Raw genomic sequence first — 15,102 nt, 5'->3', positions numbered from 1 at the left:
TCCCTCGCTTCCTGGTGTGTGTTTAAGAGCGCACTGCTGTGTTAAGATGGAGACAGGTGTGAACAATATTAGAGATCTGCTGGCATAGTTGGAAGTACAGCAAAACAACTCTACCGTAACCACTTCTTCCACCTGCGTCGACTGCTTGTCTGTACTTTCCACGAATCACTTTCAGTTTAGTGCCGACAGTTTTTGTGATGTCCTCTTTCCGGTGAGGAAATTCCTCATATGTCCCTCCAAGTCTGTACCGTTCCAAAATAGGGTACGAATGTCACCAGACTTGGACTGGCTAGTTTCCCAGTCAACACTTTGTTGAGTTTTGTTAACTTTAAACTCCAAAATGATGCTTAAAAGTAGCTCTACTTGTCTGTCAGTCCACATATATAATTATTTCTTGCCGTGACCCGCTATTTTTGCTATATGCCGCCTCCGGAAATGACGTTTTGGATGTTTCTGATTTGCGAGAATGGTCTTAAGTCCTAGGCTACAGGGCCCCCAGTATTTTGGCATGCGTATGCGTTTGCTTGGGGACACAGATAGTTTTTTAAATCTGCACGTGTGGCTGGAGATCTTGTTAAGACCTTAGTTTAGGCGGTGGCTCTTTGTTGCTAAGGCGGCCGCCTTAGCAACAAAGCGCTGCGGGAAACCCTGTATATATATATATATATATATATATATATACATACATATACACATATTATATATATATATATATATATATATATATATACACACACATATATATATATATATACACATACATATATATATACTGTATGTGTACACACACACATATATATATATATATATATATATATATATATATATATATGTGTATATGTGTATATACACACACACACATATATATATATATATATATATATATATATATATGTGTATATGTGTATATACACACACACACATATACATATATATATATATATATATATATATATATATATATATATATATATATATATATATATATATATATACATACATATATATATATATATATATATATATATATATATATATATATATATATATACATACAGGTAAAAGCCAGTAAATTAGAATATTTTGAAAAAGTAAAAGTTATTTACATTGAATATCATATGTCAGTAAACATCTGGGCAAGTTGTTTTTTATTAGGTTTATTTATTTTTTAGTGGGACCAGTAGAGACAAATGTTTAGTCAGTACTACACACACACACACACACACACACACACACACACACACACACACACACACACACACACAGGTAAAAGCCAGTAAATTAGAATATTTTGAAAAACTTGATTTATTTCAGTAATTGCATTCAAAAGGTGTAACTTGTACATTATATTTATTCATTGCACACAGACTGATGCATTCAAATGTTTATTTCATTTAATTTTGATGATTTGAAGTGGCAACAAATGAAAATCCAAAATTCCGTGTGTCACAAAATTAGAATATTACTTAAGGCTAATACAAAAAAGGGATTTTTAGAAATGTTGGCCAACTGAAAAGTATGAAAATGAAAAAACAAAACATCACCCAACCATGCAAATTTTGCAGTTCCTTTGGAAATCGAGGTCCCAGAGTCTGGAGGAAGACAGGAGAGGCACAGGATCCACGTTGCCTGAAGTCTAGTGTAAAGTTTCCACCATCAGTGATGGTTTGGGGTGCCATGTCATCTGCTGGTGTCGGTCCACTCTGTTTCCTGAGATCCAGGGTCAACGCAGCCATCTACCAGCAAGTTTTAGAGCACTTCATGCTTCCTGCTGCTGACCTGCTCTATGGAGATGGAGATTTCAAGTTCCAACAGGACTTGGCGCCTGCACACAGCGCAAAATCTACCCGTGCCTGGTTTACGGACCATGGTATTTCTGTTCTAAATTGGCCCGCCAACTCCCCTGACCTTAGCCCCATAGAAAATCTGTGGGGTATTGTGAAAAGGAAGATGCAGAATGCCAGACCCAAAAACGCAGAAGAGTTGAAGGCCACTATCAGAGCAACCTGGGCTCTCATAACACCTGAGCAGTGCCAGAAACTCATCGACTCCATGCCACGCCGCATTAACGCAGTAATTTAGGCAAAAGGAGCTCCAACCAAGTATTGAGTATTGTACATGCTCATATTTTTCATTTTCATACTTTTCAGTTGGCCAACATTTCTAAAAATCCCTTTTTTGTATTAGCCTTAAGTAATATTCTAATTTTGTGACACACGGAATTTTGGATTTTCATTTGTTGCCACTTCAAATCATCAAAATTAAATGAAATAAACATTTGAATGCATCAGTCTGTGTGCAATGAATAAATATAATGTACAAGTTACACCTTTTGAATGCAATTACTGAAATAAATCAAGTTTTTCAAAATATTCTAATTTACTGGCTTTTACCTGTATATGTGTGTGTGTGTGTGTGTGTGTGTGTGTGTGTGTGTGTGTGTGTGTGTGTGTGTGTGTGTGTGTGTAGTACTGACTAAACATTTGTCTCTACTGGTCCCACTAAAAAATAAATAAACCTAATAAAAAACAACTTGCCCAGATGTTTACTGACATGATATTCAATGTAAATAACTTTTACTGCTAATGAATATCGTCTCCAAACATCGGTTATCGGCCTCTTTGACTACAAATCATCGGTATCAGTATCAGTCTCATGGGTCTCACCTTGTCAACATGGATGTAGTAGTAGTGATCGCGGTGGTAGATTGCTTTGATGAGACGCTTGAGCTGCCGTACGGCGCGGCCGTGGACCATCAGGACAAAAACCACCCTGACAGGGTTCTCCACTTTAGGCAGGCTGTTGTCCAGCTCGGCCTGAACAAGATTTGTGACACCTGCCGGAGGACATGAAAGACAAGAAAGGTCAGTTTGCTAGTATTTCTCTGCCACGGACAACTTCATGACACGCTGTGTGCTCTCACCGACTTGGGGGCAGAACTGTGGGAGGGCGTCGGGCATGAGCTGCCCCGCCTGATGGAGACACACGACGTTTGCGATCTCCTGGCGACACTCCTGTGTGCTGGCGCGGTGCAGAGCTGACAAGGCGTCCTTGCCGCTGATGTCACATTTGGGCTCAAAGTCACTGCTGGGGGGTTGGTGGGCGCCGTCCACGCTGCCCGGCTCCCCCGCTAAGACGGCGGCGGACAACCTGAGCGCGCCGTCAGTCAAGTTCCGGCTACTGTGTGTGTCATTGGGTGCTGCGCCGTCCACTCCTGCGTCCGTCTTCATCCTGGTGCCGGGCTTGCCTGCTCTCCGACTGGTCCCCCGTCTGAGGGCGCTGGCCGCCGTGCCCCCGATCCTTTCCAGCCTGCCGCTCCATCTGCCCCCGTCCCTCCCGGACAGAGAGTTTTGTCTCTCCACAAGTGCCGTGTCCCTCTTCTGGTCCTGGCTGCTCTGGTCAGGCAGTTTAGACCGCCTGGTTTTTTTCTAAGAGGGGAACAATAAGCTGGATTAGGGCTGGGCGACAAAACCATACAGTGTTTCCCACACATTCATTTATTTGTGGCGGCCCGCCACGAAAGAATTATGTCCGCCACAAATGGATTTTTCGGCTTTTGACTCGCTCGACCGCTCATAAAAGCAATGGGACTGTCTGTGAATGTTGCTTGTAGTTACACCTCCGGTGCAGTAGGTGGCGGTAGCCTACTATGCATTGTAACTCCGCCAATAGCACTTAATTCACCTGGTGGGCCAGAAGAAGAAGAAGAGGGACGGACGGACGGGATCAAAATACTCGCCGGCTACTTTTCATAATGATGGCGCTTCCTACGTTTCTACCTCAAACGTCCAAAAGCTGCTGAAAGCCTTGATCCAGGATGCCATGGGGAAAAAAACTTAAATGGTGCCTTTTGGCGACAGTTAGCAGCTTGGTGGCTCATAGCCGGCTAGCCAACGCTTGCTAGCGTGGTAGCATTGCTTCATTTTTACAGGTGTTATAGGTAGATAGGTTATAGCTGCATCGCTCGAAGCTCGTCATATATTTAACGTTAATCCGCGATTTCACCGAGCGTTTCACTGACGTGAGCAGCCTGACGCTGCTTCATTAACACCGCCGCTGTTTGACTCAGGGACCGGTGTTGTACCGAAATCTGTTACCCATCGGAATTTGTAACTCCAGGGGGCGATGTTCCCATGACGTTTGTTTGATGGTTAAACGGCAAGCCCAAAGAGGAGGAGAAGAAGAACGCTTGCGTAAATGGCGTAAACTATCCTTAATGCTGAAACGTCAGTTGTCAGAATTTCAGCATTAATAATAACAATGGACTCATACTATAATGAAAGTAAATCATTGATTTTTTAATGCTGAAATTCTGACAACTGACGTTTCATTCCATGATAGCTTTTAATCCGGAAAATGTATGTGTGTGAGAGAGAACCAACAGCTGATACAATGGACTCATACTATAATGAAAGTAAGTCATTGATTTCCAGAATATGTGTAATTTATTAATGCTGAAATTCTGACAACTGACGTTTCAGCATTAAGGATAGTTTACGCCATTTACGCAAGCGTTCTTCTTCTCCTCCTCTTTGGGCTTGCCGTTTAACCATCAAGCAAACGCCATGGGAACATCGCCCCCTGGAGTTACAAATTCCGATGGGTAAAAGATTTCGGTACAACACCGGGCAGACGCACGTAGTAACAGTCACGTGTTACAATACCGACGAGCTAACGTGTCCAGGTTATAGCCCTGTTGTCAATAAACACACATGGACTGAAGCTAAATTGTCCACTGTCCACTGCAGCATGTGAATGCAATGAAAAGAATAAAATCTGAGCCAACCAGCTGTTAAAATGTTGTCCAGGTTAATGTTTTGGCCATTAAAGGCCCTTCATTTCAAGATTTCAACTGTGATCGGGCTTTAAGCAGGTGGCTGACCTGTTCAGATGGGTGTAACTGCTACTGGTCAAATAATGTGAAATAGCATTTAATTTTACATGTATGCAATGCCATTTAAATGTAATTATAGATAATAATAATAATAATAATAATAAATACTGTGTAGTGTTGTAAATAGTCAACGGGAAGAATTTTAGTAAGATATAAGCCATGAGCACTACACAGCCAGAAAAAAACCTAGGCAGGACAAGTAAAAATATTGGGGCAAGTAGATTTGAGAAGTCGGGCAAGTAGAAAAAAACCTTAACGTTGAACCCTGCATGTGTTGAGCTGCTGCCGTTTAAGGTTAGACGGCACTGTACATAAAGCGCTTCTGCTCGTTAGTAATACATTCTAATGTTGGATGTTCACTCACTTCACACAGATGAGTATAGAAAAATATTTTCAACGGCCGAAAAGGGCTCGACTTGGAGAGGAGGTAGGCCTACAGTCCGGACCACAGGTGCGACCTGTTCAGCAGCAGCAGGAGGAGGAGGAGGAGGAGGTTGACTGACTGTGGCAGGACACCTCTGCCTCTGTTTCACTTCATGTTGCTGGTAAATAATATGGTTGTAGTAGTAGGCTAAAGTTAAATTATTTAGTATTCACTAATTAAAGGGGCAGAGCTTTAAGAGACATTTTAGCTTTTATATTTTATAAGATATATTTTTTGTAAGAACCACAATTAATAAATATATTTCAGTGAACCACTAATTGTTCAAATCTGTATATAAATATGTACATAAAATGTAATTATATTCCAACTCCGCGTTCTTCTTGGTCATCGCCGCTGCCCCCCCCCCCCCCCCCCCCACCCCCCCGACCACACCACCACAAATAGATGCCTGTCCTGTGGGAAACACTGCCATATCAACATATATGGCAATAGACACGGAATGGAAATTGAAAAATGCGTTCGATAAAACGTTCAATCATTCTTTTTTTTCTTGGTTGGTTGCATGAACAAAGGCTCTCTGGTAACGCAGGAAGTGATTAGTGATCAGTGGGAGTGACACGCTAACAGCCAATCAGGTGACAGTATCAACTATCAAGTCCAAATGAAGAAATTGTGGATAAAAGAGGAAAAGTAACTTTTTGGATGTTTTTTTTTTTTTTTAAAGGGACCGTAGTCAGACCAATGTGGTCTGTAAATGATGCAAGGCAAGAGCGCTAACACCACACCACCTTAGCAGTGCTCACCCTTTAGAGCACCTGTCCAAAGTCCTGCAACTCATTTTTAAATGCCACATTCTAAAAATACTATACAAAACATATATAACACTAGAGATGTCAGATAATGGCTTTTTTGCCGATATCCGATATTGTCCAACTCTTAATTACCGATTCCGATATCAAGCGATACCGATACATACAGTCGTGGAATTAACACATTATTATGCCTAATTTTGTTGTGATGCCCCGCTGGATGCATTAAACAATGTAACAAGGTTTTCCAAAATAAATCAACCCAAGTTATGGAAAAAAATGCCAACATGGCACTGCCATATTTATTATTGAAGTCACAAGTATGACAACGCCCAAAAGGAGTACCAACTGTGTTGATATCATCATTCTTTTTAGCTGAGTGGAGCAGTTTGAGCTCATCTTCACAAACACTTTGGGAGCTGGCCCACAAACACTGAAAGACATATCAAGCCCGAATGAATGGTGGCAAAGAGAAAAACACACGGGTGACGTCTTCACACACATTCCACACACGCATGGCGAGCTCAAACATTGTGAGGTTTTGAGATAATAATCAGGGAGCTCTGCAATGCAGCATGAAATAGTTATATTTTGCATGAATAATTATCTCCACTGTGTGCCTTTGTAGCAGCCAACAGGCTTTCCTAATTTCACAAAATGTCAAAAAAAAAAAGCACAATCTGCCCTGATTTAACGCAATCAGGCATGCTTTAAAGCTGGGGTGCACATTACGTCCATCGAGAGTCTACTGCCGGTCAGGCATTGAAATAATACACCTAAAAATGAGCGATCATAAATCTTCACTATGACTCTTGATTGACATTCAAAGCACACGAGGATCTTGTGAAATGATGCTTGCTGCTGCCAGATCATTATTAAGAAAAAATGACTGACAGTAAGGCGAGAAACAGTTTTTATTTAGACCGTGCATCCCGTCAAAAGCTGCCAGATTTCTGACACTAAATTTTATTGTCATTTATACAATTTGCAATTTGATATATATTTAAGTATTTATTAATAATTTCACCCAAAATATACTTTTTTCGCATTGTTAGACATTTTAACGTTCAAAAGATAAAAAATAAAATACTTAAACTTACAAACCCTGTTTCCATATGAGTTGGGAAATTGTGTTAGATGTAAATATAAACGGAATACAATGATTTGCAAATCCTTTTCAACCCATATTCAGTTAAATGCACTACAAAGACAACATATTTGATGTTCAAACTCATAAACTTTATTTTGTTTTTGCAAATAATAATTAACTTAGAATTTCATGGCTGCAACACGTGCCAAAGTAGTTGGGAAAGGGCATGTTCACCACTGTGTTGCATGGCCTTTCCTTTTAACAACACTCAGTAAACGTTTGGGAACTGAGGAGACACATTTTTGTAGCTTCTCAGGTGGAATTCTTTCCCATTCTTGCTTGATGTACAGCTTAAGTTGTTCAACAGTCCGGGGGTCTCCGTTGTGCTATTTTAGGCTTCACATTTTCAATGGGAGACAGGTCTGGACTACAGGCAGGCCAGTCTAGTACCCGCACTCTTTTACTATGAAGCCACGTTGATGTAACACGTGGCTTGGCATTGTCTTGCTGCAATAAGCAGGGGCGTCCATGGTAACGTTGCTTGGATGGCAACATATGTTGCTCCAAAACCTGTATGTACCTTTCAGCATTAATGGCGCCTTCACAGATGTATAAGTTACCCATGTCTTGGGCACTCATACACCCCCATACCATCACAGATGCTGGCTTTTCAACTTTGCGCCTAGAACAATCCGGATGGTTCTTTTCCTCTTTGGTCCGGAGGATACAACGTCCACAGTTTCCAAAAACAATTTGAAATGTGGACTCGTCAGACCACAGAACACTTTTCCACTTTGTATCAGTCCATCTTAGATGAGCTCAGGCCCAGCGAAGCCGACGGCGTTTCTGGGTGTTGTTGATAAACGGTTTTCGCGTTGCATAGGAGAGTTTTAACTTGCACTTACAGATGTAGCGACCAACTGTAGTTACTGCATACTTGCCAACCTTGAGACCTCCGATTTCGAGAGGTGGGGGGTGGGGTGGGGGCGTGGTCGGGGGTGGGGCGGAGGGCGTGGTTGGGGGCGTGGTTAAGATATATTTATATATAAGAAATACTTGACTTTCAGTGAATTCTAGCTATATATATATATATAAAATAAATACTTGAATTTCAGTGTTCATTTACAAACTACAACTCACAAACACTTTAGAGTTAGGCTCCACCATCAGAATGTGTACTTAAACTTATAAAGATCACATGGATATTATTCAGTGAGTTGATTCACCAAAACTAACCTGTTATACAGGAGGAAAAAGCACACAGGACGTTTCAATTGTTCACAGACTGGTCGCGCTCATCAGAATGACAAGACACTTCCGGTCTGCAGGTAATAGCATTCAATTGGGAAGAAACGCCCTACTGCCCCCTACTGACCAATGTGAGTACTGATAAATGTGTAATGACAGCTCCAAAAACGAATTCAAACCACAAAATAAAATAAATAAATCAAAAAATGTGACACATTATGGGTGGGTCACATATGCATGTACAGTAGATGGCAGTATTGTCCTGTTTAAAAGTGTCACAACATTGCTGTTTACGGCAGACAAACTGCTTTACGGTAGACACTGTTGTGTGTTGTCAACACGTCACTCAGGTCCGCCTGAATTTCGGGAGTTTTTCGGGAGAAAATTTGTCCCGGGAGGTTTTCGGGAGAGGCGCTGAATTTCGGGAGTCTCCCGGAAAATCCGGGAGGGTTGGCAAGTATGAGTTACTGACAGTGGGTTTCTGAAGTGTTCCTGAGCCCATGTGGTGATATCCTTTACACACTGATGTCACTTGTTGAGGGATCGAAGGTCACGGGCTTAGCTGCTTACGTGCAGTGATTTCTCCAGATTCTCTGAACCCTTTGATGATATTACGGACCGTGGATGGTGAAATCCCTAAATTCCTTGCAATAGCTGGTTGAGAAAGGTTTTTCTTAAACTGTTCAACAATTTGCTCAGGCATTTGTTGACAAAGTGGTGACCCTCGCCCCATCCTTGTTTGTGAATGACTGAGCATTTCATGGAATCTACTTTTATACCCAATCATGGCACCCACCTGTTCCCAATTAGCCTGCACACCTGTGGGATGTTCCAAATAAGTGTTTGATGAGCATTCCTCAACTTTATCAGTATTTATTGCCACCTTTCCCAACTTCTTTGTCACGTGTTGCTGGCATCAAATTCTAAAGTTAATGATTATTTGAAAAAAAAAAAAAAAATGTTTATCAGTTTGAACATCAAATATGTTGTCTTTGTAGCATATTCAACTGAATATGGGTTGAAAATGATTTGCAAATTTTCCGTTTATATTTACATCTAACACAATTTCCCAACTCATATGGAAACGGGGTTTGTATTATTACCAGGCTTTCGCTGGCTACATAAAATGAAGTGGCAGCCTCAGGCCTTGAGTTTGACACCGGTGTTGTAGATCATCCTCTTTATAATCAGGATCAAAAATAGAAGTTTCTGGATCATCATTTGATCCAAAGTAGTCTTTGTTGTCTCTCATCAAGTCTCAAATGATTAGTGGTCTTGTTTTTGTTGAGGGAAAAGTGAGCGTTGTGATGAGTCTGTGAACTTGAATGTTTAAAATTATCAAAATATGTAAATATTAATGCTATTATGAATGTTACTACATTACATATATATATTACATGTTATTATGAATGTTACTACATGACATATATACTTACATCATGTATATATTACATGTTATTATGAATGTTACAACATGACATATATACTTACATCATGTATATATTACATGTTATTATGAATGTTACTATATGACATATATACTTACATCATGTATATATTACATGTTATTATGAATGTTACTACATGACATATATATATACTTACATCATGTATATATTACATGTTATTATGAACGTTACTACATTACATATATACTTACATCATATATATATTACATGTTATTATGAATGTTACTACATGACGTATATACTTACATCATGTATATATTACATGTTATTATGAATGTTACTACATTACATATATACTTACATCATGTATATATTACATGTTATTATGAATGTTACTACATGACATATACTTACATCATGTATATATTACATGTTATTATGAATGTTACTACATGACATATATACTTACATCATGTATATATTACATGTTATTATGAATGTTACTACATGACATATATACTTACATCATGTATATATTACATGTTATTATGAATGTTACTACATGACATATATACTTACATCATGTATATATTACATGTTATTATGAATGTTACTACATTACATATATACTTACATCATGTATATATTACATGTTATTATGAATGTTACTACATTACATATATACTTACATCATGTATATATTATATGTTATTATGAATGTTACTACATTACATATATACTTACATCATGTATATATTACATGTTATTATGAATGTTACTACATGACATATATACTTACATCATGTATATATTACATGTTATTATGAATGTTACTACATGACATATATACTTACATCATGTATATATTACATGTTATTATGAATGTTACTACATGACATATATACTTACATCATGTATATATTACATGTTATTATGAATGTTACTACATTACATATATACTTACATCATGTATATATTACATGTTATTATGAATGTTACTACATGACATATATACTTACATCATGTATATATTACATGTTATTATGAATGTTACTACATGACATATATACTTACATCATGTATATATTACATGTTATTATGAATGTTACTACATGACATACTTACATCATGTATATATTACATGTTATTATGAATGTTACTACATGACATATATACTTACATCATGTATATATTACATGTTATTATGAATGTTACTACATGACATATATACTTACATCATGTATATATTACATGTTATTATGAATGTTACTACATGACATATATACTTACATCATGTATATATTACATGTTATTATGAATGTTACTACATGACATATATACTTACATCATGTATATATTACATGTTATTATGAATGTTACTACATGACATATATACTTACATCATGTATATATTACATGTTATTATGAATGTTACAACATGACATATATACTTACAGTGTGTATGTATTACATGTTATTATGAATGTTACTACATTACATATATACTTACATCATGTATATATTATATGTTATTATGAATGTTACTACATTACATATATACTTACATCATGTATATATTACATGTTATTATGAATGTTACTACATGACATATATACTTACATCATGTATATATTACATGTTATTATGAATGTTACTACATGACATATATACTTACATCATGTATATATTACATGTTATTATGAATGTTACAACATGACATATATACTTACAGTGTGTATGTATTACATGTTATTATGAATGTTACTACATTACATATATACTTACATCATGTATATATTACATGTTATGAATGTTACTACATGACATATATACTTACATCATGTATATATTACATGTTATTATGAATGTTACTACATGACATATATACTTACATCATGTATATATTACATGTTATTATGAATGTTACTACATGACATATATACTTACATCATGTATATATTACATGTTATTATGAATGTTACTACCGGTACATGACATATACTTACATCATGTATATATTACATGTTATTATGAATGTTACTACATGACATATATACTTACATCATGTATATATTACATGTTATTATGAATGTTACTACATGACATATATACTTACATCATGTATATATTACATGTTATTATGAATGTTACTACATGACATATATACTTACATCATGTATATATTACATGTTATTATGAATGTTACTACATGACATATATATATACTTACATCATGTATATATTACATGTTATTATGAATGTTACTACATTACATATATACTTACATCATGTATATATTACATGTTATTATGAATGCTACTACATTACATATATACTTACATCATGTATATATTACATGTTATTATGAATGTTACTACATGACATATATACTTACATCATGTATATATTACATGTTATTATGAATGTTACTACATGACATATATACTTACATCATGTATATATTACATGTTATTATGAATGTTACTACATGACATATATACTTACATCATGTATATATTACATGTTATTATGAATGTTACTACATGACATATATATATACTTACATCATGTATATATTACATGTTATTATGAATGTTACTACATTACATATATACTTACATCATGTATATATTACATGTTATTATGAATGTTACTACATTACACATATACTTACAGCGTGTATATAAACCCTTGATGGAATTTTATAGAGTGCTTTATAGAGTGACTGCCATTGGTGCCATTGTTAGCTGACTTTTGCAGAAAAAAAACAACAACATACATGTTCTTGTCTACCATAAGGATTGTGAATGATAGACACAATTCCCCCCCAAAATCCTGATTGATTTATTAAATGATTAAAACGCTGAACTAGTTACCTGACAAGGAAAGTCTGCGTGGCTTTGTGCAATCTGCAAAAATAATTTAGCTAGCTAACGAGACACGGAATTTATTTTTTTGTGAATACAGGGTTTCCCCTAGATTGCCAAGATGGCAGTGGGGGCGTGGTCACCGTGACATTATTGTATAATTTGTTATAAGATTTTCTTTAAAAAGGCTCAACAAATGTATACATACATTTAAAAACAAATCTGTGTTAATAATTAGTAATAACTTTTATATTATATCGTTTTGCTCTATTTTCAGTTGTTGCTGCTTATTGTACTTTGTTGGTATTTTTTCATGTATTTAGAAACTTTTTGTAATTTCTTAATCAAAAAGGACTATCAACACATCTAGCATCTTCTTCTGGTGTTATTATAAAATATAGTCGTGTTTAGAGACTACTTCTGTCCCTGACTAAAAGTCGCCACTGTCCTCTTAATAGTTGCACATTTTGTATATCTGGTTATGTCCACATCACAGACATGCTGACAACGCTCCAGACAATGGCATGCTTCTTGTTTACTTCATCACAACATGCGGTTTCGGCAAAGCTGTTTTCGGTGATCAAAGGTTGAGTTTTTGGTACATGACTTGTCAATAATGTTATTGTTTTATGTTCGTGTGGTTTGGATTTGATGTTTATTTTTCCTATGATCCCAAACACACTGACCGTGCATGAAAGTGGATTGGCGCAGAGTGAGGAAGTGTTGTTGTGTGTCGGGGGAAGCATGAAGACAAAAGTGTTTGCACTGTTGGAATTGGGACGGTTGTTAGATTGGCAATAAAAGTTAAAAATAGCATGTGACTTCTTTTGGAGACTACAATATGTTATATAACTTTAATTTGGTTTCACGTAAAAAACAAACAAGCATATTTTTAAGGTGTGGCGGCCGTGATTTTGCCGTGGCGGTACGTCACCGTCAGTTATATTACGAGGAAAATCTGAAATATTTAGCAGCCAACACAACATAGAAAGGCCTTATTAGCATTTGTCTTCAAGCACTGATAAAAAGACGACACACTTTCAGCTTTGTGAGAAAATGTTCCCACACTGAAGACGAGCATCACAACGTAGCTAACATTTTAATTTCCTTATCGGGCATTTGCACAGTTTTTAATTAACACCATCATGTAAAAAAAAACATGGATTCAAAGGCAAGCTCGTAAGCGTCTTTCCTTTCCAATTAATGAGTGAAACCATATCAGCGTCGACGTTCCAGCCAAGGCTGATAACGACTTCTGTCCTTTTCCCTCCTGTGTTTTTCTACAACACATTGTAATGACTTTGTGTGATTTGTGAGCGCTTAAAGAAGCAGTAGAGTGGAAAATGATCCTGGATATAAGCAGGACGATCTAGGAGTTTTAGAAGCTGTGTGCTAAACAGATGCAGCTTTAGTCAAACACTAAGCATCATGTAGCAGTATCTGCTAAACAAGATATATAAACTATAATAAAACAATCACTTACTGTACAATGTCTGCTCTCATCGGGATAAAGACTGATGGCATGTTTGTATCTTCCCCTTTACATTAGGAATAATAAGCCACACAAAGGGTTAAAAGTTGCTGCACGGGTATACATCGAATGTCACAGATGAACAACTTCTCGATTAGGGTTAGGGTTTAACCCTAACCCATAGTTTGTCTGCGTTAGTGCTTATAATGACAATATGGCTAATGTTTGCTAATATTCATGTCACGATATATATATATAAATAGAGAATTGTTGGTGGGTTTTGGATGGTTATTTAGAGGGCTTTGTGGGCAAATTCAAGAGCCCCCGCTGACTCAATTGTTAGCTGACTTTTTATTTTTTGATTAATTTACGACTTAGAAAGCATTAAAAAAGAAAAACATGTCTTACAAATATAGAGTATTGTTGGTGGGTTTTGGATGGTTATTTAGAGGGCTTTGTGAGCACATTAGAGCACATCCACTGACTCAATTGTTAGCTGACTTTTTTTTTATTTATTTATTTACGACTTAGAAAGCATTAAAAAAGAAAAATATGTCTTACAAAATGATTGTGAATGATAACTTATGAATGATGAACTTGTGAATGATGGACTTATCAGCTGCACGACATCAATGCCGCGGAACAGAGACACACTGCAGGCTTACACACACACATGCATCCACAAAAATATACGCCACACACACACACACATACCCCTCCCCCAATCCAACGCCCTCGACGCAAATCCCGTAGGGGTGATGGAAGGATGGGCAGCGCCTGAGAGCTGCGCCCTGCCACCATGGCCCCTCACTCCCTCCTCTCTATTGCTAGGTATCTCGATGTACGTTGTAATATGTATATGTGCTTTGCTATGGAGATTTTTTCCCACTCCAGACTGGGCAGAAGCCATCCGACCTAGAGTCTACGAA

The 15,102-nt window shown here is 37.0% G+C and overlaps 1 protein-coding gene across 1 annotated transcript in view; it reads right to left on the bottom strand.

Moving 5' to 3' along the window:
- xylt2 (xylosyltransferase II) overlaps positions 1–15,102 on the bottom strand; it is a 74,114-nt gene that overhangs the window by 42,838 nt on the left and 16,174 nt on the right. Inside the window, exons 2-3 of the mRNA XM_061973848.2 lie at positions 2,924–3,428; positions 2,667–2,836 (exon numbers count right to left, since the gene is read on the bottom strand). Coding sequence (XP_061829832.2) covers positions 2,667–2,836; positions 2,924–3,428 — 675 coding nt within the window. The remainder of the gene's footprint in view (positions 1–2,666; positions 2,837–2,923; positions 3,429–15,102) is intronic.

This window comes from Nerophis lumbriciformis, linkage group LG22 (genome assembly GCF_033978685.3).
Source record: "Nerophis lumbriciformis linkage group LG22, RoL_Nlum_v2.1, whole genome shotgun sequence".
Classification (NCBI taxonomy): Eukaryota; Metazoa; Chordata; class Actinopteri; order Syngnathiformes; family Syngnathidae; genus Nerophis; species Nerophis lumbriciformis.
This window is presented reverse-complemented; position numbering and strand designations above follow the sequence as displayed.